The sequence below is a fragment of the Aptenodytes patagonicus genome, chromosome 1, assembly GCF_965638725.1.
Source record: "Aptenodytes patagonicus chromosome 1, bAptPat1.pri.cur, whole genome shotgun sequence".
Classification (NCBI taxonomy): domain Eukaryota; kingdom Metazoa; phylum Chordata; class Aves; order Sphenisciformes; family Spheniscidae; genus Aptenodytes; species Aptenodytes patagonicus.
Window position 1 is genome coordinate 49,553,855 of NC_134949.1, and position 22,491 is coordinate 49,576,345.

At 36.5% G+C, this 22,491-nt stretch overlaps 1 protein-coding gene across 5 annotated transcripts in view; it reads right to left on the bottom strand.

Annotated features, from left to right (window-relative positions):
- Positions 1 to 533: 533 nt before the first annotated feature.
- The window catches only part of POC1B (POC1 centriolar protein B), a 65,534-nt gene continuing 43,576 nt past the window's right edge, over positions 534 to 22,491 (bottom strand). For 3 of the 5 annotated variants that reach the window (XM_076334232.1, XM_076334224.1, XM_076334206.1), the window contains 2 exons: positions 2,807 to 2,989; positions 534 to 1,595 (listed from right to left, as the gene is read on the bottom strand). In XM_076334232.1, the coding sequence (XP_076190347.1) occupies positions 1,491 to 1,595; positions 2,807 to 2,989 (288 nt within the window). In that variant the 3' untranslated portion in view covers positions 534 to 1,490. Of the gene's footprint in view, positions 1,596 to 2,806; positions 3,032 to 22,491 lie in introns of all 5 variants that reach the window. The other 2 variants (XM_076334248.1, XM_076334216.1) reach the window with 1 other exon arrangement.

The window sequence follows — 22,491 nt, forward strand, 5'->3', positions numbered from 1 at the left end:
GAGCCAAGAAAAGGCAAAGACCACAAGAGTATTTGCAAATGCATAAAGCAAAGTACGTCTGACCTAAAAGACAGTATTTACATAACTATGAGTTATATAGCATTATGAACAATTGCATAATCAAAGGTCAGGCTGTTTATATTGGAATATGTAAGACCATCCTTTCACAAAAAATCTGTGGCTAGGATGTTGCATAGAAATAGTTGCATCTAAAATTTTTTATAGGAGACTGCTTCTTCGCAATAAATAGTACTACTTAAGACTGAGCTGAAAACATGTAGTACTTGCCAGTAAAATTCAGAGTTTACCAAGCAAGTGAGGTGATGCCTGGCTATCTGATTACTATGAGAGAAAATGAAAAGTTATAAAAGAAAAATTGACTGCTCATTGCTTTGGCTCGAACTGCAATAGTATTTGCACAGTGAGCTTCTGTACTTAAGCTGAACTCTGTTGATGTTAATGAGGTATAATAGGTAGACATAAAGAAGAATAGATGTTTTCTATTAAAAAACAAGACCTACAATCGTCTTTCTAAAAATTGCATTTTTATTAAAAATAAACCCAAAATCATCATACATTGCAAAGTCTTTCCTGATTTATGGCTTCATTCATAACGCATTAACTGATGGGGGACATTCATAGCATGCAAAGCTTGAGAACCTGTGGAAGTCCTTGGAGGATGACAATCTTTTGTATTTATGATACAGATTTTGTATCATTTTGTGTTTGGTTCAAATATATTCTTCAGAAGTATGAAGCTGATTTTTATTTTTCTAAATATGAAAAATGAATTTTGATGGGGATGAGAAAAGCAGAAGTGCTCGACTGCCTCAGTCTTGCAGCTGAATTCACACAGATGCAATTATAGTTTCAAAGTTTAAGCGACTTCATTTTCATATTTGTAACAAAGTTTTTACACTACATCTTCTTGCAACCATCACTAAAACGTTTAGAAGATATAGAGTAACTGTTGCTACTTTTTGGTAAAATATTTGAGAATATGTAAGGGACAAAGAAAACCTCTGGCATTTTTGGAGTCAGGGCTAATTAGGTCTTATGGAATTTAGGTGCTTGAGTAATGTTGTCTTAGCACAAAGAGCGTTATTTTCACAATCCTTACCTGAGTTAAAAAACCTGCATAGTGCATTTCCATAATAATTGCTAATCATCTAAAACTATGTAGTTTGTTGCTTAGTAGTATTCGAAGATCTTATTAGGTTGAAATAAAACTCCCACAACGTTCAATGGGAATTATTTTAGAAAATATTAGTTTTGGCTGGGCTACACTTTATTAAATATGTAACCAGAATATCTGCTTGCTACCAATGTTTAAAATGTGTTGTATTTTTTTTTCTTCAGTTTTTATTATATTGACTTGTTAGAAAAAGAGGATTTTTTTTTTGCTTATAGCAAAATCCAATGGAAGTAACATTCATTATTTCCTTGTGAATATATGAAACATATTCATCAATACAGTTCGTTTGCATCTTTTATTCTTCCTGTCTTCCCTGGTGTAACATTTTTTGCTGATTTTCTAAGCATTCTTTCAATTTATCTTCAGTCAAAGTCAGACGTTGTTCCAGGATTGAAATAGTCTGCATGAAGAGGACAGTAATTTCAATTTGTTTTTATATTACTCACACAGCATTATAAAAGAGTGCAACATAGTAACATAAGAGAAATCATTTTAACTCAACAAGAAAAATTATCCTAAGATGGTTTTTCCTTAGCTATTCCACTATTTACAACTATTTAAAAATAATGGCTTTGTATCTGTGGAGATTGTCTAAAGGTTTAAAATTGTTTTCACAAAATATTTTCTCAGAGATAAATATATATGTACAACTATAAATTACTCTGAAATACTATGCGAAAGTTGCATCCATATTTCAACAGAAAACCAGCCATCAGTGGTGACTCCAAATGATGTCTTCCAAAAACCTAAAAGAAGCTTCTAAGGCATCCCCAAAAAAAGGAAGTGAGAAAAAATATACTGTTAAAAAGCATTCTCCAAGAGGTTACCTTCATCAGAAAAGGTAGGTTTCTGGACACAGGCTGGCAGTTTCTTTTTAATCTAATTTACTACACAAATAATTTTCAACTGGTGACTTGACTCCATACTTCCCAAAACTTATTTCTTGAGTTAACATATATATTGCAAAAGAATGCAGGAAAAAACCCTTAGCCTTTTGATTTGGTTTAATGCTAATATATTACAGACTACAGAGTAGTATCTTAAAAGATATATTGGCTAAATCTGGATTACTGAGAAGAAGTATTGAGCATTTGCAAACAAGTGACTCAGAGTCACTGACTGAGACTAGTATTTGTGCAGTTTCACTGACACTAGGAATTATTCCACTGCTTAGATTCCCACCTAAGCCAACACATTGAACACTAAGTTTGAAAAGGGATTTAACGGTACATTGCCAATTTACTTTGTTCATCCCCTGCTAATGCATGACTGTTCAAGCTGGAATCTGACAAAGTCTGCTAAACAACTGGCTTCTGGTAAATCTACACTAGATCTCACTACTGAAAAATAGTGACTCTTTTCCTCCAGAGTTAAAAATACAACAATAATCTTTATGATTATGTAGCAGGAAGCTTTCACTTTAGCAAACACAATACCTGCGATCAATATTTGCTGAAAGGGAAAAAACAAAACAGTCACTTGACTATACAACTATTCAAAATAACCCCATAGACTTTAATATTCTGATATGAACATGGTTCCTGGGTTTTTTTGCCCATTGACAGCATTATAATTTTCCACTGCAAGTGTTATCTGTTATTGCATACTTACTAGAGTTAAAACGTCCAGCTGCTCCACAATGTGCTCCAAAGCATTACCCAGGGAGGGGGAGATGCCTGTTTGCTTGTCCACATTATGCACAGCTGATTTGCTCTCATTCTCTGACTTCCTTTTTGAACTTGTTGCCAGGAGTGAAGAAGGGGGATACTGCAGATCTCCACTGCTGACATCATCCTTGAATACAGAAACACCATTTGAAGATGCAGTTGCCTTTGTCTTCATTGAATTGGAACCATACAAGAAGATAGGCAGAAAAGGCTGGCTTTTAATTTTTAAAAAAATCTATTTACACATATATGCACACACACAAGGGCCTTCAGATTTGCTTTTTGTACCAGGTCTAATTCATAACACCAATTCATTCTGACCTAAGAGAGAATTTCAGCTGTGATGGATGAGGCAATAAGAGAAATCTCAGCAGTCTTTAGGTACATGTTTCAGGTACATATGATTGAGGAACTACATGCTGTACTACTAGAGCTTGAATTAAAGTTCGAATAAATACTATTGCTGCCTGGAGTTTTCTTCAAAAAGATATCTCTAGTTCATAATGAAATTCATTCACAGCAGTCATATGGATGAAAAATCCGTATGTGACTAGATGATCACAAGGGTTCCTTCCAACTTCATAGTATGAAACATTTGTTTAGTATGAATTAACCTCTTCTTTCAGAATAAAAAAAAAAATTAAGTAGTTTTTAGTAGTTTATTCAGCGGCATTACTTTTTGAGAAACTGATTCCTTCAGAAAATGAGAGGAGGAAACAACAGAAAAGATCCACACAATGCAGTTAAGAGAGCAATAACTTTGATGTATAAACATTGCTCCAGGGTAAGTGAGAGAGCATGATCTTCCCAATCACTTCTGGTTTTGTTTGTGCCTTGAAGTTCTTAATGGCACTTTTGAGTCACGAAAGGTTAAATCATCACTAATTCATTAGAAGGTCCTTCATAACAACTTTACCTGATTTATTAATGACTTTTTGAGATTTCTGTGAAAACTTCTTATACCTTTAGATAATTTTCGTTTCTTTTTACACTAAAATAAACTGAGGTAGTCAAGTTTTATTATCTTTAATTATGTTTCCAATATCCACGACACTTACAAAATAAAACTTTAAAATGGTTACAATTTAACTGTTTCTCTGAAATTTAATCAAGAGCTGATGAAAATATTCATTAGCTACGCAAAGGGGAAATTTTAGTCTTACCTGATGTATTTAAAATACACAATATTTACAATGTACCCAAAATATATTTCTGTTGTAAAGCTGAACAGATTTTCAAAAGAAAGAGTCTTAAAATCATTGTCAGCCATTAAAAAAAATTCTCCTAAGTCTATAAAATAATCTTGTAGAATGTAAATTGCTAGGCAGAATTAGTGGCAAACCTTTACAAGATTACCTAGGCATGGTGATGAGTTTCTGTCAAGAATGATTTATGTATAGTTGACCCTGCCTTTGAATCAGGTAGGATCAGAGTAATGGATGTAATACTACTACTACCATAATGTTATGATTTTAAATATAAGTAATACTAAATCGTATCAATATTATCAGGAACTTATACTGCTGCATTATCCACAATACTATTCCTGTGTCTTCAGAGCCATCCTGCACAGTCCTGATCAACTTACATGCTCTGGACTCACTGTTGCTGATTCTCCAAAAATCTTTTCTTCCCTAAGTGCTGGGGTTGTGCTATCTACATCAATGAGAGAGAACCAAGTGAGAGACAAGTTGTGTCCACCATCTATCTGGAAATGCTTTTCTTTTTACTAGCAAAGCACAAGAGCAAACCAAAAATGCCACACACAGAGTCAGTAGAAGACCGTGGGTATAGGGAGGGGAATGGCTGAAAGCAGAGATTGTGGTGGGATAAGTGGATTTCGTATCTTAGGAAGAGGAGGGCAAAGAATAAAGTCTCACCACCCTCTCTGGGTTAAAAGCTCCATTGTGCAGTTAAGTTCTGCAAGGACAGGACTCAGCCCCCAAGCAAGAACCCAAGAGTGGCTGGAAAGCTGCCTGGCGGAAAAGGACCTGGAGGTCTTGGTCGACAGCCGGCTGAACATGAGCTGGCAGCGTGCCCAGGCGGCCAAGAAGGCCAATGGCATCCTGGCCTGGATCAGAAATAGTGTGGCCAGCAGGAGTAGGGAAGTGATCGTGCCCCTGTACTCAGCACTGGTGAGACTGCACCTTGAATACTGTGTTCAGTTTTGGGCCCCCCACTACAAGAAGGACGTTGAGGTCTTAGAGCGTGTCCAGAGAAGGGCAACGAGGCTGGTGAGGGGTCTGGAGAACAAGTCTTATGAGGAGCGGCTGAGGGAACTGGGGTTGTTTAGCCTGGAGAAAAGGAGGCTGAGGGGAGACCTCATCGCTCTCTACAACTACCTGAAAGGAGGTTGTAGCCAGGTGGGTGTTGGTCTCTTTTTCCAAGTAACTAGCGATAGGACGAGAGGAAATGGCCTCAAGTTGCGCCAGGGGAGGTTTAGATTGGACGTGAGGAAAAATTTCTTTCCTGAAGGAGTGGTGAAACATTGGAACAGGCTGCCCAGGGAAGTGGTGGAGTCCCCATCCCTGGAGGTATTTAAAAGATGTCTAGATGAGGCGTTTAGGGACATGATTTAGTGGGCATGGTGGTGTTGGGTTGACAGTTGGACATGATGATCTTAGAGGTCTTTTCCAACCTTAATGATTCTATGATTCTATGAAGTCCAGAGCATGGCCTTGATAGGGGTAGGGGGAGATGCTCATGCATATACTTCAGACCTTAACTTACAATGCTACAAAACCACACGGAACCCTTCTCAAGGTTTGATAGTAGCATGGTATTTGGTGATATGTCACTTTCATTGATTTCATTATGATTAAAGAAACAGATAAATGAACTAGAAGATATCTCCAGTTCCCTATCAGCCCTCTTTTCTGTGCTTGGTCACTGATTTATGCAAATGAACTAAGCATGTCAAGTAATAAAGGTCTGATGCAACTAATACTGAAATCCATCAGTGATTTGTATTGATACCGGGTTGTGTCAAAAAATAAAAGTGTGCTAGACATCAAACTACAGATTTCAAACATTAAACATCCGAGGCTGTTCTACAGAATGTCCTAATGGTTACAACATTTGCATTGGACTACAGAGAACTGGCCTTCTCAGTCTAAGGCTATTTAAACTCATAGCTTATAGCACAATGCTTTGTCAGCCAGGCTGTTGAACCCAGAACTTCCCCACTTCTAAACTAGGTTTAATTAAATCTTTCTCTCCAGTACCATGAATTTAAATTTCTTCTCAATATGAAAAACCTTGTGATGTCAACTTCAAATTATTCCAAAGAATTGTACATTGTGAAGGAGTCACTTGTTAGCACAAAATGGAATAGCATACAAATGGTTTGATTTTTGGACAAGGTAGGCGAAAAACAAATTTCCCATTTAATTTTACTTTGCTTTAGCTCCTTGCTTTAAAGTGTTAAAGTCCTCAAAAGAAAGTGTTCCGCATATCTCAGAATATTCCAGCTCACAATGTATCCCATGTACTTTTAGATGAGCATGAAGTATATAGGATTATTGCAACTTAAGACTGTCCATATCTTCCCTTTGCAGATTTTGTTATATGAGATACCATTAATTCAATCCTAGAAGAACTCAGATTCACTGTGTTATTTCTGACTTGCCAAGTTATATCTGAGGTCCTTGGGAAACAGGATTAATGGAAGCTTTTTGGCACACTTACTAAATCACAAGATGGAGATAGTCTCAAATGCTGATTAACACGGAAAAGATTAAGCTCAATTTGGCATTCAAATGTTAAAGAAAAAATATTGCCATACATTAAAGAATTCCTGCCTTACAACCAATCATGCTATGAAGAACATCCTTGTATTTAACTACAACAGGAGAGTCTGTTAGAATAGACTTCTTAGTGAGATTTCTATAGAAAGACAGTAAGATTACAGAAACCGTGCCTCTGTCTGTAAATCTTGACTGCTTGCCCAGAAGCTTCCAAACCTCAACCAGTATTAGCTAAATTTGACAGAGAGGTAGAGGGCTCAATAAGTTGCAACAAATTGCAGGAAAATTGGAGGCAGAGTAGATGGGACACATTGCAGGAAAGACAGGTAGAACTCAAGCATTATATATTCTGCATGGCAGCAGTAAATCTGCCCGGTTATCACATGCCTTATGAGACGCAGGCAGTTGATGAGGGAAGTTAAAAGTGTCCGTGAAAAACAGCCAGTTGGTGCAGGAACAATTTGTAAAGCTTATGCAATTATCCTTTGTAGACACCTGTATGTGTCCTCTGAAAGTTTTGGCACCTTTTGCTGATTTTAATCAAACCTAATGAAAAGGTAGGGGTCTCAGAAGTAATTAAGTTCCTGAAAGCTTCAGGAAACCATTTGCCAGAGTTTCCCACCTGAGGTTAACACAGCTCTACAAGTTCACCCTCCTTAGCTCCGAAGGGGAACAAAGATGTGAGTTCCAGAAGTGCGGGAAAGACCCAGGCTGGAACCCATGTCTTCCCAGACACCAATATCAATAAGCTCATTAGAAATAAACCTAGCATAGTTTGTCTAATGCTAACAAAGCTACTTGTACTAATGTTTTGAGAAGTACATTAATTTTCTTGCTGTTTGAATGATACAAGTAATTAAATAACACAGCCAAAACAGATGTAACTGTAAACTTCAACTGATATGCGCTGACTTTGCTTAAAGACATACTGCTTTGCAAGTTCAGTGTCCTATGGATAATCCATTAATTCTCAAGTACTTAAAAATAATACAAAATAGATTTAACATTCAATGGCACTCAGATTAAAAAATTGCTGTCTGTGATTTGAAGTATTAGGATTTAAAATGAATTTAAATTAATGGAGCAGGAGAGGAAAACAATCTGAAGTTATTAGACATTGACAAGTTCTTCTAAAAACAGTTCTACTCTGAGGTTGGTATTTCTCAGTTTCTTTTCAAACAAGCCTGCTGTACTTCAGACTGAAAATAAAGTAGAGATTTCAGTTTAAGCTCCCACAAAGTGATCACAAATTTTGCTATTAAAGCCAACCTAAATAGATTCTTCCAACCCAAGGAGGAAAGCTGTCAATTCAGGTAAACAGAGCAAACGCTAAGCTACTAAAAATCTCAACAAACATCTTTTTCTTACAGTAAAATTGATCCAAAATTCAATGTATCAGACAAATAGGCTGTGCAAAATGCTTTGTAGCTCAGTAAATTGCCACCAACATTGCCAAGACAGAGTACTGGAAAAGCCTTCCTGTCATTTAGTGGGTTAAGCAGGAAATTGAGATTCTTCTGTTATATACTTAAAGACACATAGGGACAATGTGACATGAAAGTGCTTACATAAATAAGGCAAAGGCCTCGATGTTTGTCAAATCTGAAAGGATCAAATACAGATAAGCAAATAATTGAACTTTCAAAATTAGTAAGAGAGAAATGAAATGAGTCAGTTTCAAATTTTCAACTTATTTATTTGTGCCAAAATGGTTGTTATTTTTATCATATTCTGGAAATTTGTAGAGATTTTTAAATGTTGTCAGACATCAAGTATGCTGCTACATCCTTGAGGTGCCTGCTTTATATTTTAACCTTTCCTGGGATCTAAATTTACAATCTCCTCCAGCTCAGTGAAGGGTCCAAAACCGCTGAAATCTAATGCAACACTCAAATGCCAAAACCTTGTTATAAAGGAGTGACACTAGTCTCAGTAGATTTCCTTTACTTTTGGATACCGATCTGCTCATGTCCTCCACTTTCATTCAGCATTATCTTTTATAAAAAAGTTCTCTTTAAAGAAACTCTGTCTACCCAACAGCCTATTTTACATAAAGTGTTTCAAGAACTAGATGTTGCCTTTCCTTCAAATTAGCCCCTTTCTAAAGTACTTTAAATACTACCAATTCATAAACAACAATTGTATATGTTGCCAGCATAGTAAAAATGCCTCATAATTAAAAAAGCAAACTATTCTGAAAGACTTCAGGGTTATAGCTTATTTTGAGAGAATAAATTTGAATAAGGCAATCAATTTTAAATTGTTACTTCTGAGCAAAGCTAAAAAGAAAATTAAAATGTGTACGGTGTTTCCATTCACAGCCCGTTAGTAATAAAATGGGCTCACATTTGGGCAACTTCATGCGAGTTACAAATAAGGAGGAGAAGGAACAGATTTAATTAATCAATAGGAAGTTATTACCATGACATTACCAAGCGGATGTTCAGTAGAAAATTAAATTTAGCCTATAAATGATGTCACAAACAGCAAACCATAATTGCTCATCTTTGTTTTCTGTCAAGCAAAATAGCCAAAACTCTGTGGGTGGTACTTAATCAATTTGTGAAAAATCCTTACACATAACCTTATCACCTCTGCCTATTCCCAAATGTTTTCCCATGAAACAGTCACATATCAGATAGAAACAAACACTGCATCCCGGTCTCCCTCCACTTTGTGATGTATCAGGATAGAATCTGAGTAAAATGCATCCATATATAAAGATGCCTAAGCAGTTTTAGAGAAAAAAAAATTCCCTCAAGGAAAAAAATATGAAAAAATACAAGTCTCTGTCACTCAATTGAAAATCATTAGTATTCAATCTTCTAAGAGCTTCGAATTCAGAAAATATAGACAACAGCTTCCAAATGAATATCTTAATGATCTTATAATTAAGATGGGCTTATATGAAAAAGTGACATTGGTAAGCTTCCTAATGAATCACCAAAATTGGCATGGTCTGCTTTTTAAAAATAATCCTTTAAATTTTGAACACATGGTACATTTGCCTACTAATACTAAAACATTTCTGATACTGTGATTAAAACAACTACAAACAATTAGTCATAAGTAGGGCACTAAACTCAAACAGACCAAAGAGCTAAGGCATAACAGATTAGTCTCCCATCTTACCAGACCTTAATTTCACGTGTTTTTTGGTTATTTGAAATTATTGGAAGTTTCTCAGGAGAAGTAACAGTACTATCATTATCACTGCTTTTTCCTCCATCTTGTGAACCTACCCTCGAATGAAAATGGTTCACTGTGGATATGCTACATTGAACCGTTCGGGAGATGTTTTTTTCTCTGTTTTTTTCGTAAGCCATAATTATTCACAGATTGCTTCTATTGCTTTGAAATTTTTTTTTCAGTCAATAAAACAGAGCTCTCTGATCTATTAGGCTAACACTAAGTATGTTAAATCACAATCTGTTTTATCAGTTTCTACTGCAGAGAACTTCCCTGTAGTTTCAGCTGATGACAGCACCCTTCATTTCCTTTCCTCTCCTCTCACACGCACATGAATCAGTGCAGCAAAAACCTGCCATGTGCCAAACTGCAGCTTTCTGCCCCTGGCTATCTGATGAGGTAGTTCTGGTATAATTTATTTGTAAACTTTAATCGAAGTTTTGCATTCAAGCAGTAAAATACAGATAAACTCTGCAGCACATCTAAAAAAAAGTTCTACCAAGCATTTCTAGCTTGAGCAGACCTCTTTCAGAACAACTCGTAACACAGAATTTCACACTTAATTCAAAGTCTTTCATGGCTTCTTATGCTTCTCAGTCTTCTCTAGCTCTTAAAACAATGTCCAAGCTAAAACCAAAAATTGAAAACGCTTAATGTAAGTGCACCTCATCCAATCTGACAATGAAATATTCGGTCTCCTCTCTGGCACAGGCATCATCACTGAAGGTAGCACATCCTTCAGTTTAGAACCTGACCGTGAGTAGTGGTATCAGGATACAAACTCACAGCCGACAAACCAAGCCAGACTATCAGACTGTATTCCTTAGCAAAACAGGCATTTTCACCTACAATGGAATAGCACCTTCTTAAATCTTGAAAACAACAAATTCAGCCTGAAGCTAACTGAGTCTATAGAGGTCACGAGACCAGTACAGTACAATGAAAACTAGTTGCTAACTTTTTTTTTTTTTTTAAATATCAGTACAAAATTAACTGAAATCCTGATGCACTTACATCTCTGGCCTGATTAATCAGATTTATTTATTTTTATCAGGATTACAGCTATGTCAAATTTAGCATTGCTGTGATGGCATGAAATAATAAACTCTTCCGTTCACAGGCACATCTCAAGATATCCTGAATAGATAGTTTTATGTAAAGAAATTGTATCATACTTTACAAGCATTCTTTCACACACATAATGAGAAACTTGCTATGTGGTTTTGTTATGTCAGCTTTTTCCCAGATTGATGCTGATGGTCTGAGAAAACACTGTAAAACAGTGCACATTCAATGCACTAAGTATTTTGCAATTCCACATGTACAGAATCTAGTACAGAACAAAAAATTTTCTCCATATTCCATTCATGTCAAGAGAACACAGGAAAAGAACCAAAAATAAGCCTTGTTTTCTCCAAGAAATATAAAAATTAATTATATTTCCCCAGTAAGAAACTCATAGAAGTCCACAAATATTTGAGTGCATCCAGTTAGAAACAAGTCATATTTCTGAAATATTCTTCTAAACTCTTAGATCATCAGCTTTACTTAAAAACAGATAAAAAATTATATTTTTTTAGTTTGCTCATTGATGTTAACATCAATGTTAGAAATTAATTTCTAATATCAATAGTTCCCTGACAGTCAGAGTCTGACTCAGTAAAGGGATCCACAAAAGCTGAATAGCATTGCTCTGTTTCCACTGGATTTAGATAAACCTAACCCTTAAAATGAAATACAGTACCTAAATACAGTAGCTATACAGCTTGTAAAGGAAGAAAAAACCCACAACCCCCTCAAACACGTTCTAATCAAACCACTATGTTTAAAGCATTTAGAGAAAACTGAGGATTTCCCCCCACAAAACAAGCAATACTGCTGAAAAGTTAATAAATAAAAAAATAAATGTCATGAACATCCCACACAAACTAGACAGAAATCATTAGAGGTTCGATTTCCAAAGGTGAGAATTTCCCTGCCAGGAAGTCAATTCTAAATATAACAGTTCAGGAAGACCATATTCAAACACTTCCATAATTTATAAAAATACTTGCACCACAGGCACTAAAAATAACAATATGTACCCTATGGAATAAAGGTAAAGGAAGGTAATAAATGATCTCCAATATCTCTTCAGCTTCAGCAAGAGGCTTTGTAAAGCTGAGGACAGATAACATGAAACCATAGAAACATTCCCACTATTCACAATTACAAAATAAAGTAGCCAATTTTAATTTAGGCAAATTACTTTGGACTGCATGTGTGCACATCCAAGGGAACATCTTATAGCTAAAATCAATGCTAAAGTTTCAAGCGATGACTTCTTTTTACCCATAGAGAGTCCAAATAAAAATTATATTACATACTCTGCTTGAACTTCTTGTCCATACTAGGGCAGGGAAAAGCCGAAGGAGGGTGGGAGGAATATTTGTAACAGAAACTGGAAACATAATGAAATAGATACTAGAAATGAAATAATGACAGCACATGAATAACCCTATATGGACAAGGCCTCCTTTCTAATACTATGAATAAAATATTCTGCTATACTTGATACTACAAATGCTAATGAATAAAAACAGAAGTAAAAAACCCTAGGGCTTTCCTAGCATGTGGGCAAACTCTCTATACTCCAAGTAGCAGACTGCGGAGGTTCACAGAGGGCATCAAATACATGGAAGGAAGGAGGCAGGTTTACTTCAGAGTGTGAGTGAGAGCACAGCATCCTCACCAGGAACACATCTACTCAGAGAAATGGCAGCTGTTCTTCTGGATTGCCTGCTCATGACTTCTTTCTGTCCTCTTCCCCATACTTGAGAAAGTGACTGAAAGTCTCTGCTTTAGGCCAATAGCTAGCTAAATAAGTCTAATTGAACTTTACAAAGAAACAATAGCTGGTAACAGTATGATTTATTGTGCAGAGTCTTAAAATACATATAAGGGCTCGCACTTCATCTATCTCGTTCAAATGGCTGGCAAAGTCACCTAGTATATTCATTGGTATTGTTCAAAATTAAATTACAATGAAAAGAGATCATTCAACAAACCCAAAGGAATTTCTCATTCTTGAAGGCATGTTTACTTCTAGGAAAACCAAACTAAAGCCATTTTTCTTAAGTTTAATTTTTCAAACTAAATCATATACTTGGCAATATATAATTGATTTCGCTTAGATAAGCGCCTCTTATACTTAAACCTGCTGGGCCAAAACTAATCTTGATCAAATTACACTGCATGTAAATGAGAGGAGCTAAAGGAACATACTTCTGTCTTCAACCCCACCTCTCAATAAGAATGAGCAAAAAATTACTGAAGACAAAACCCCGAAAAGACAGACTCTGCCAGGACAAGGAGAAGGATTGAAGGACGTGAGTAACCGCCTCCTAAACCCTGCAGAAAGCTGAGAAGAGCTGCAGTCCCTGTGCTCCAGCCTCCACAGACCAGGGGTCTGGGGGAGGTGGGAGGCTGCTGCACAGGAGAACCAGTGTAGAGCTGTCTGCTGCAGAGCCTCCTTTCACGCACATACACATACTACATTAGCAGAGTCCCCTGCTGTAGAAGGGGCACATAAGATCTTTTTGCCAGCCCGTACATAAGTATATACCCATATACATACCTACACGCAACCTTCTTTCAAGGTTCTAGGCAAAGCCAACAGAAGCTCCTTTCTGTTGGCACAGCTGCACCTGTACAAATGTTTTTTGTCAGGATAACAGTGTCAGTGCTATGGTATGAATTGGGTTTTTTTGGTTCTTCATACCAACATAACTCCTGTCAACAAAACTTTGTTGCATAGACAAACCTAGCTTGCCTCGTGTTAGGGGATGCTAGGAGGTGCAGGTTGTCCACACAAAGACTTTACAGAGAAATCTTCTCTTGTTAGCTGAGATATGGCAGCTCCGACTTCCCTTCAGAGCAGGGGTAACAGCAGGAGGATATACCACTTGGCCGGGTGGCTATCGACAGTACCATTGGGTTTTTACTCCTTCTTCTATGGAGCAAACAATCTCCTCCAATTCAAATTATTCACAAGAAAATGTCAAGGAGTAAAAAGCATTAGAAACTGAGTTAGCAATCCAGCATGGTAGAGTCCAAAGTTAAATCCAACAGGGCCAGCACAATTGCTTGAAGACTTTGCCAAAGAGCCAGATGCTATTAGGGGGGCGGGGGAAAGATGCCCAACATTTCCCCTGACTATAGCCAGGAAAAAAATATTTTACTATGTAATAGAGGAACACTGTTCCTCAGCATTTGACCAAGGCTTTTGTTAATAAAATGTTACACCTATAATGCATGATGAAGAAAGGTTTAACAAGGGCATCAAACACTTTAACAAGAGTGTCAAAGAAAACTCCCATAAGGATAAAATGAAGCTTCAAAATTTTCCTTGAAAAGTCAAATTTATGTGTTTTTATTCTGTTTCATTTAATACCTGGAAAAAGAAGCAAAAGTCTACACTGAGCTATTCCAGTGCTCAGTAATACGCTGAAGGTTTGGACAAGCTGTCCAATTTGTCCAGGTGAAACCAATCCTCAGCGCTGCTGAGCTTAGTTCAGAGGTGGGATTTTCAAAAATTGCTTTAGCAGCACTAGCATAACTTTGTACTTAAGTCAGTTGAGTTTTACAATTTACTGTGATAGGAATCAAATTAGGGAACTGCAGAAACTGAGATATTTGAGAATTGCATACAAATATCCAAGAAACGTTAACTTTGGAGTGGTCTGACATGCCTGTTATACTCTTGAAAAATCATTTATTTTAATTAGTGTTCTATTACAAACTTCTGTCAAAATACACACATTGTTCAGCACCAATTAAAATGTTAAATGTGTTGGCACATAAGATTGGTAGGTAGATAGGTTCTGCTTGGCTGTATTAAAAAAAGGAATTCAACAACGATAAAAATTACAGTTAAAGCATTAAGGTTGCCAGTAATAGCTTTATTTTGAAATGCTTCATAATTTTCTCCCACTGTTGGGCTGTGACAGTTGGAACTTTGAGGAAACCAAAATAAACACCTTACTGATTTAAGAATATGTTCTGCAGTTCTGCCAGTTCATTAAAATCAGAATTCAATTAAAAAAAAAATAAAATAAAACCTCTCTGTGATAAGCTGAGAGAGTGGGTTTCATTGCTCAAGAAATTCATTAGCTACCAGGCTCTAAAGATTTATCTTCTCGCTATTTGACACTTGGTATTTGTATTTTAGCCAATTTCTTCCTACCTAAAGTGACAAAAATTAACAAACCATTGGAGGTGACTAACTGTCAGCATGGGATAAATGGCAACACCACTCTGACCGAATTTGGGTGGTCGGGGCTGGGGGAAGGGTAGGGATGGTGACCAACTCAGTGAGTTATAATTCCAAGAACATTTGTTATTCTTAAATTTCACAGGAACATACTACTAGAAGAGGTCTGGATCACTGAATCTGGTCCTCAGGTACGAGAAGGAGTTTGCATCTATACCATTCTCATTGAGCAATCTCTTATGTTGGAACTGACAACATCTCCCACGGTGAATTTCTTTAAAATAAATAAGTAGTCATAAATTTAAAAAAGCATAAATATGGACAAAACTTAATTTATACAGATTATGTTCTAGCCAAGTAAAAGCGTAAAATCTTCCCACTTCTGCCTCAACAGATGCTCTGAATATCACAATGGTCACATCCACAGTCCTGCTGACTTTTGTTAAAATAAATATGGGTAAATAAATAACAAAAGTAGTCAGCTAAAATTTAGGGGTTTGTTATCCACTTCTGCAAATTATGCTGGGAGAAAGCCCCCTTTTTCCTCAGTTCTTTGTGTGAGAATGTCTTATGGATTAAGATCCTGATTCATGTTATTAGTGACGTGATACGGCTGGCTACTTTGCAGTCAGCTTTTCCTCCCTGTCAACTCAAAAGAAGAGGGGGGAAAAAAAAAAAATCTAGTACAGACTCCTGCCTCTCTCCGCAGTGAAATGCTATGAGGCCAACAACCTGAGGAAGCTCTGTCTCATGATTCTTATAGGGTTCCTTTGCCACCGAGCTGCAGAGAGGCAGTTGGCGAACACAGCAGAAGGGAAGCAACCTGGTCTAGCGTCCACAACAATTCACAACTTCGTGTTCCAGATTCAATCGCTGTCACACCTTATTACTCCTTCCTGGTACAAGAGAAAACTCCACTTACAGTTTCCATTCTCTGTCATGATGCTTATGTGACCAGAAAAGCTGAGGTACTACAAGCAGATACACAACTCACAAGAAACAAGACCAATGCTTACTCCTTCATTCAGCAAGGTGTAGCATCTTTTGCACAGAAGAGGTTCTGAAGAACAGGCTCCCTGTGGATTGGCACATCCCTCCATTTAATGTATATAAGTAGAAAATAATAATGTAATTTATGATTTTTCAAAGAAATAGCATAACATCACATAGGGCAGTAAAAAAATACATACACAAAGAAATATCTCCTTAGAATATAAGGATATATATAAAAGGCTATATATACTTTTATATATGTATTTTATATATATAACATTTTTCCTAGGGGTGTGTGTATATATGTACACACAGATATATTCCATATATATATATGCATACACACACACTTGTATAAAACACCTTCCAAACTCATATTACCTTAGAATAGAAATAAACTACAGCTCTGTCCCCTATAACATGCAAAGCTTTAAAACTGTGTGTGTATATATATTAGGAAAATAAATGGAAAACACTAAATAAAGGGTTTATCATTTGAAGGTAAGTATTAAGTTCCACCAGTCACAGTGTGTTATTTTATTCATACATCCACCCAGGTTTAAATTAATTTGTTAAACACCCATGCAATTCTTCTGCACACATTCCATATTTAATTACGTTTGCTGCTACACTACTAGCACTTGTGGTGTGTTTGGGTTTTTTTGTTTGTTTTGAACGGCCAAACTTAAAACACTGATTAACATTAGTATTCTCTCTGTGTCCAAAATGGGAAAAAATATGACAACAAAATTATATATACTAATTCATTGTTTAACTTGCTCACCTTCCTATTGCTTTAGCATACAAAAAGTGTCTTGGAATTATATTTGTATTAGTGACATCCAGATCAGAACCACCACAGTCTAAAACAACATTCAATATCAACTGTCTCTATATAGGTCTACACAATTCAGTATATTCTTGTATAATGCTGTATCAAAGTCCTGACAAAAAAAAAAAAAGAATCTACGTCATCAACTGTTTCTTTTTGGTATAAAGGAACATCCTTTGAACGTGACTAATCACACTGACAGCCAAAACAGGAGCGTCAGTATGTTCCACAAGTAGGTCTGAAAGCCACAGTACATGTACAACTTGGAGCTGAAGCACGAGGGTAGAACTTGCTCGTGTCATTATATCTCAGTAAACTAGTGCATGTCTGTTCTGGAAATCTGGTCCTCTGGTTAGACCAGGACAAAGAGAAACCGGAAACTTTTATTCTATTCCCACTTGCCATTTCTTTGGCATTGAGCTCTGATGCTTTAGCGAGCAACAGAACAAAAATTTTGTTAAGAATCACCACGGATTCAAATTAAAGCCCTCTTGCTTTGTAATGATGAGTAAGTTGCAGTCTCTACAACTTTTCTGTTTTCAGAAAAAACTCCCTTATTTGTACTAATACTATGATCTTTTAAAACTTCTGAAAGGAAGATTAGTTTGGTATTTTATTATCACCAGCAGCAGCCTGGTGACAGCAAGAATTTATGGAACTGTGTGTCCATGCAAGGTACAAGAGGATGTTTCATTTCCCATACTCTAATGAAAACACAGCATCACTGGCACTCCTTGTCATCTATATCCCTGCAACTTAAGGAAAATAATTTCTAATAATAATAATGGACAACATTAACACAAATCTTTTCTAGAGATCAATCACGTTGAGTGCCTAACACTTACATATAAGATACTCCTGCTAAGAACAGCAGCTCAGATTCTGAAATGTGCTTGCGCTCTCTTGTGCTCATGGCCATGTGGCACTTTCTTTGAAAGTAAAGCACATTTCTCTAAGTAGTTTGGTTGTACGGGTTAGAGTTGGATTAGGGATATAACTGAATTGAAAGAAAGATATGTAAAGATATAAATAACATTTAAATACTTCACTAAATTAGCATTAATGAAAAACTGCATTAAATACTATCCACTGGGGTACAGATAAGAAATATAAACACAACTATGCTAAAAGGCACGTAAAACAGAATATCATATTGTTATGTCCCCTTTATTAATTTCATTGATTAAGGCTGACTGTGTGCTTGCAACTGCATAGAAGAGCTAAACAACATGTAATCAATTGTATGGTATCAGTTATGACAGGTAGTGGTCTAGTCAAGTTATGGAGATGCCACACTCAGTGGAATATGGAAGAAGGCATACCCCTACTGTGTGCCACACTCCATACTTGATGTTAAAATGACAATAAAAACAAAAGCAGTTGGCAACATAATCCCAGATCAACAGCTGGCATTCCAGTCCTAAATGCCAAATTCCTGTTGGGGATTTAGAGTCTTCACAGAAAAAATATATTGTTGCTTTTTACAACCGTAAAAGGCAGAATAATACAAATTACCATAAATTAGAAGTCATGAAACACAGCTGATCAAGATAATTGAAGGCTTCAGCAAAAACTCTATAGCCATTAGAATTAGGAAAAATAAAAAGGACATTTTAGCCCACTTTCCTAAGGAAACAATGCTGAGACTATCATTTCCGTCTGCTTGTCCTCACACCTCACTTTTAAGTTTTGAACTTGTTGCAGATTTAAGAGGGTCTGATGGAGGAAGAGATATCCTAGAGGGAGCTGATTTCATATAAGTTTCCTGAGAATAGGTTGCCAGCTAAAGGACAGAAATCAGTAAGTACTCCCACTGGGAGAAAGGCTTTGGCATAAGTTTACACATTATTGGAGACCAGAGAATGCATATGAGAGAAACAGAACTTATAATTACCTCAAAACAAGGGAAAAGCTTCAAATAAAACCTTACAGTCAGCTATGAAACACAGATTTGTAGGAAGCTAGGCTAATAATAATAATATCTGTCACTCAAGGATTATTTGTACTTTACAAATATCAGGAACAAAAAAAGTCCTAGCAATGGCATACTTATTAGGTAGAGGTGTTAAAGAGTGATGCAGAATTTTTTTACAGGGGTTAATGAAGTATTTTTTATCTTCCATTTCAGAAGATAATAAATGCTGTAATTGTATCTCTGGCAAAATACTTTCTATTCCAACCGTAGCAAAAAAGACTGTTACACAATTTACACTGTATGTAAATATTTTTAAATCCTGGGTTACATAGTTTGAACTCAATGGTTTTGAAATAACTTAACAAGTAAGGTAATGATGTTGATTTTCAATATATCCTGGAATAACGGAGAAATACCAGGGGAGTGGGGAAGCTGACATTCCATCAGTAGTTAGAAAGGATAAACAGGATAACTGTGTGGTCACAGGTCACAGTCAGCTTGAGAATTGTGTCAGGGAAAAACACTGAAAAGTTGATTTAGGACATACATAGCAAAGATTTAAAGGCATAATGTCAAGCAATTCAATATGGGTTGAGAAAGAAAAGAAATGGTTTGTCAAACTGAAGACCTCTCCAGTGAAATATTTAGTCAAACTGTTCCTGATAAAAGTACTTTTTTTTTTTTTTAAGTCCATAATATGCATGCTACAATTTTAATTAACACATTTTAGGTTGTAATGCAGTATGAAGTCAATTATCTAGCTAGTGTTTCTTCAAAAACAGTTAAATCAGAAGGTTACTATAGAATTATGTTGGTTTTAGTAATTCCACTGAAATCTGTTCTTGTTTCAGTCCAATGCAAAATGTACAAGCATTCTGGAAGATCAAGTTTACAGATGACAAAAAAAGGCATATTAGAAACACTAAAATAGTCAGGGGTACTTGGCAATCTGACTTCATTCAGCTGTCCAAGTGCAACCTTATGTACACGTGTAAGATCTCAGAGATGAAGACACTCTAGAGTAATACGCTACAGAAAGCAGAGGTGTTGAAAAGAATTACAATGACATAATATATAACTGAGTGAAATGATAAAACTTTGATGTGATCAGTTTATTGAGTGAAGAATTACAGTAACTTCTTACATGTAGTTATAACCAGCTGAAAGTACTGAGCAAGAGGTAGTATTGCACTGTAACACTATACTGGCAAAAATTGGAAGTAAGGACACAGAATTCCTGTCTGAAAAGATGTGCAAGAAATGAGGAGACACTTCTAAAAATGAATCACAGCTTAGAAGAGTAATCTTTTCAGTAACGAACATTTGATACTGATTTATCTAAGAATAGGTTAAGGACAAAATAATTAATTCTCTTAAATCTCTATGTCAAGAAAGGGGTCTTCCTCTACAATAAAAATACTGCAATAGTCAACTCGGAGTTGCATTGCAATGCCTACGCTTCAGGTATCTGATGTGCAGTGTGGAACTGACATCTTGGCATTCAGGAAGTACAATCTCCACGCAGTTAGAACATACCAGGGCACAGCATCTATTTATCCCTTCCTCCCTCGCACCAACCCAAGCTGGTACAACCAGAGTACCATACTGTGAGGGGATTAAATAAAAAATAAATTAAAAAACAAAAAAGGTACAGCTTTTCAGAACAGTGAAAGTATCTTCACTTATGGTGTCAGTCACAGAGCTCCTACTTTTTTCTTTTTTTTTTTTTCCCCCAAGTAGTACTTATTGCAAAATGCATAAGGGCAATGGAATCCACTGTTTCTCTTCCAGAAGAACACCCTAAAGACTAACCATGGACTGCTTCTCACTTGCTTTCCTCTGATGCCATATACTTTCAGCTTTTACTTTGCAGTGCTTCAAATTCAAACATGAGGGATGGAGCTGCTTCCATTCAGCCTCTGTCTCGGTTACCTGCTGTTTAGGTTACAGCCGTGCAGACAGAAGAAAGCAAGCTGAATCCTCTTAGGCTGAAAAAATAACTGAATCCAACACACCTACTGCCTGAACAAAAGGAAGCCATTACTACCACCTCCTTTGCTCGTATTTTTCCATTGCATCTTAAGAAAGATGATGTTCAGATGTCATGCATGTAACACACCTGTATATGTTATAGCATGATCACATTGGATACATGGGTCCATGGACATCAGTCAACCGCAGTTAGGTTACAGCCAACACTAATCTCCTACTTAATCTCCAGATAATTTTTTCTCATTATATCCTTTGTGCTGGTATTAGTGTTTGGATAGCTGAGCAGATCAGGGAATTGACTTGGATGGAATTAACCAGACAAAAACAGTCATTAAGCTGAAATGACTGTGAAGTCATCCGTTAGCATTGTCCTACCTAATTTCTGACCCTAAAACTATTTTGGTGGAAGATACGAGCCAAGATGCTTTCAGAGTTTTTCTATATCAAACACCTATCTGATAAAGGAACATTTTTGCCCTCGGTGCTGAATTTTATTTGAAGAGTCTTAGTCTTGTTTTAAGCAACCTATATAATTTTTGGATCTGACTCAGTGTTTCCATTATCTCACATGAAGCAAGTAACTACATCTCTTACAGCAAACTAGATAGTAATGCAGCAAGGTTTGCAAGGAGAGGTGTGTTGTGTTAGAACAATTGATATATTTGGAGAACACTCGAACAAGCTTTTAGGCAGAAAGCACCCTCTGGGTTTAGATATCACTGTAATCTAAGTGATAAATAGAATTTGCTAGCACTTGTTCAAGCACTGTCATTTAGGAAAAATAAGAAAAGATTTAAACAGTATTAAAGTGTTTGCTTTTATAACAAACTTGCATTAACCATTTCAAATAACATATTAGTTATATATATCTATTTCATTTTATATTCAAGGTTCTACCACAGTTGCAAGCATGCTGCGCTAAACTTAGACTCCAGTAGTTTTTAAGAACAAATGGTAATTCAAGGGCACTATTTTAGCTTTAGCATCTTTTCTGACATGCTTGATCTGTAGCTCAGCTTTATTATCCAACTTAAGATAAACAAAAATGAAACCTTGCAACCTTCTCTAAGAGTCATGCACTATGAACTAAGCTAAACATTCCCTTGTTTCTCCGTCCCAGAAAACGTGCAATCTCAGAATTATTAAAGTCCTGCGAATACCAAGAAGTTCAAAACTTAACTTGTGCTGCTGCATGAAAAAAATTAAAACAGGTGTTTACAGGGTAACAGAGCTACTGAATGCTAACTTCATTAACTTCCATTAAGCTAAATGACTCACAAATGGCATTTAGATCAGTAGTAAATCATCATCTAGGTCAGCAGGAAGCTCATTACAGACTGACAATCCAAGTGACAGAAACACTTTTCTACAAGTGCTATAGTAGTAATTTCCTGTGTGAAAGGCTTGCTGCTGTTCCTGCATTCCTCAGGGGAGCTTCTTCTCAGAGGATGTTACTCTTCCCCAGGAAGAGGAAGGAACCAGTTGTTATTGGATGTGTGGGCTGATAGCTGTTGGGCATTTTCTGCATGCTGCAGAATCAGCTGTGAGAACTGTGAATACAGCTTAGATTCCCAGCCGAAGCGGGAGAAAACACTGCTTGGGCAGACAAGGTCAGAGCGTACAAGTACAGTATCTCAGGAAGTTGAAACAGAAATAATACCTGGAACTTCCACCCCTCTAGTTCCCAGAAATGTGCTGATTTGTTAGAGGA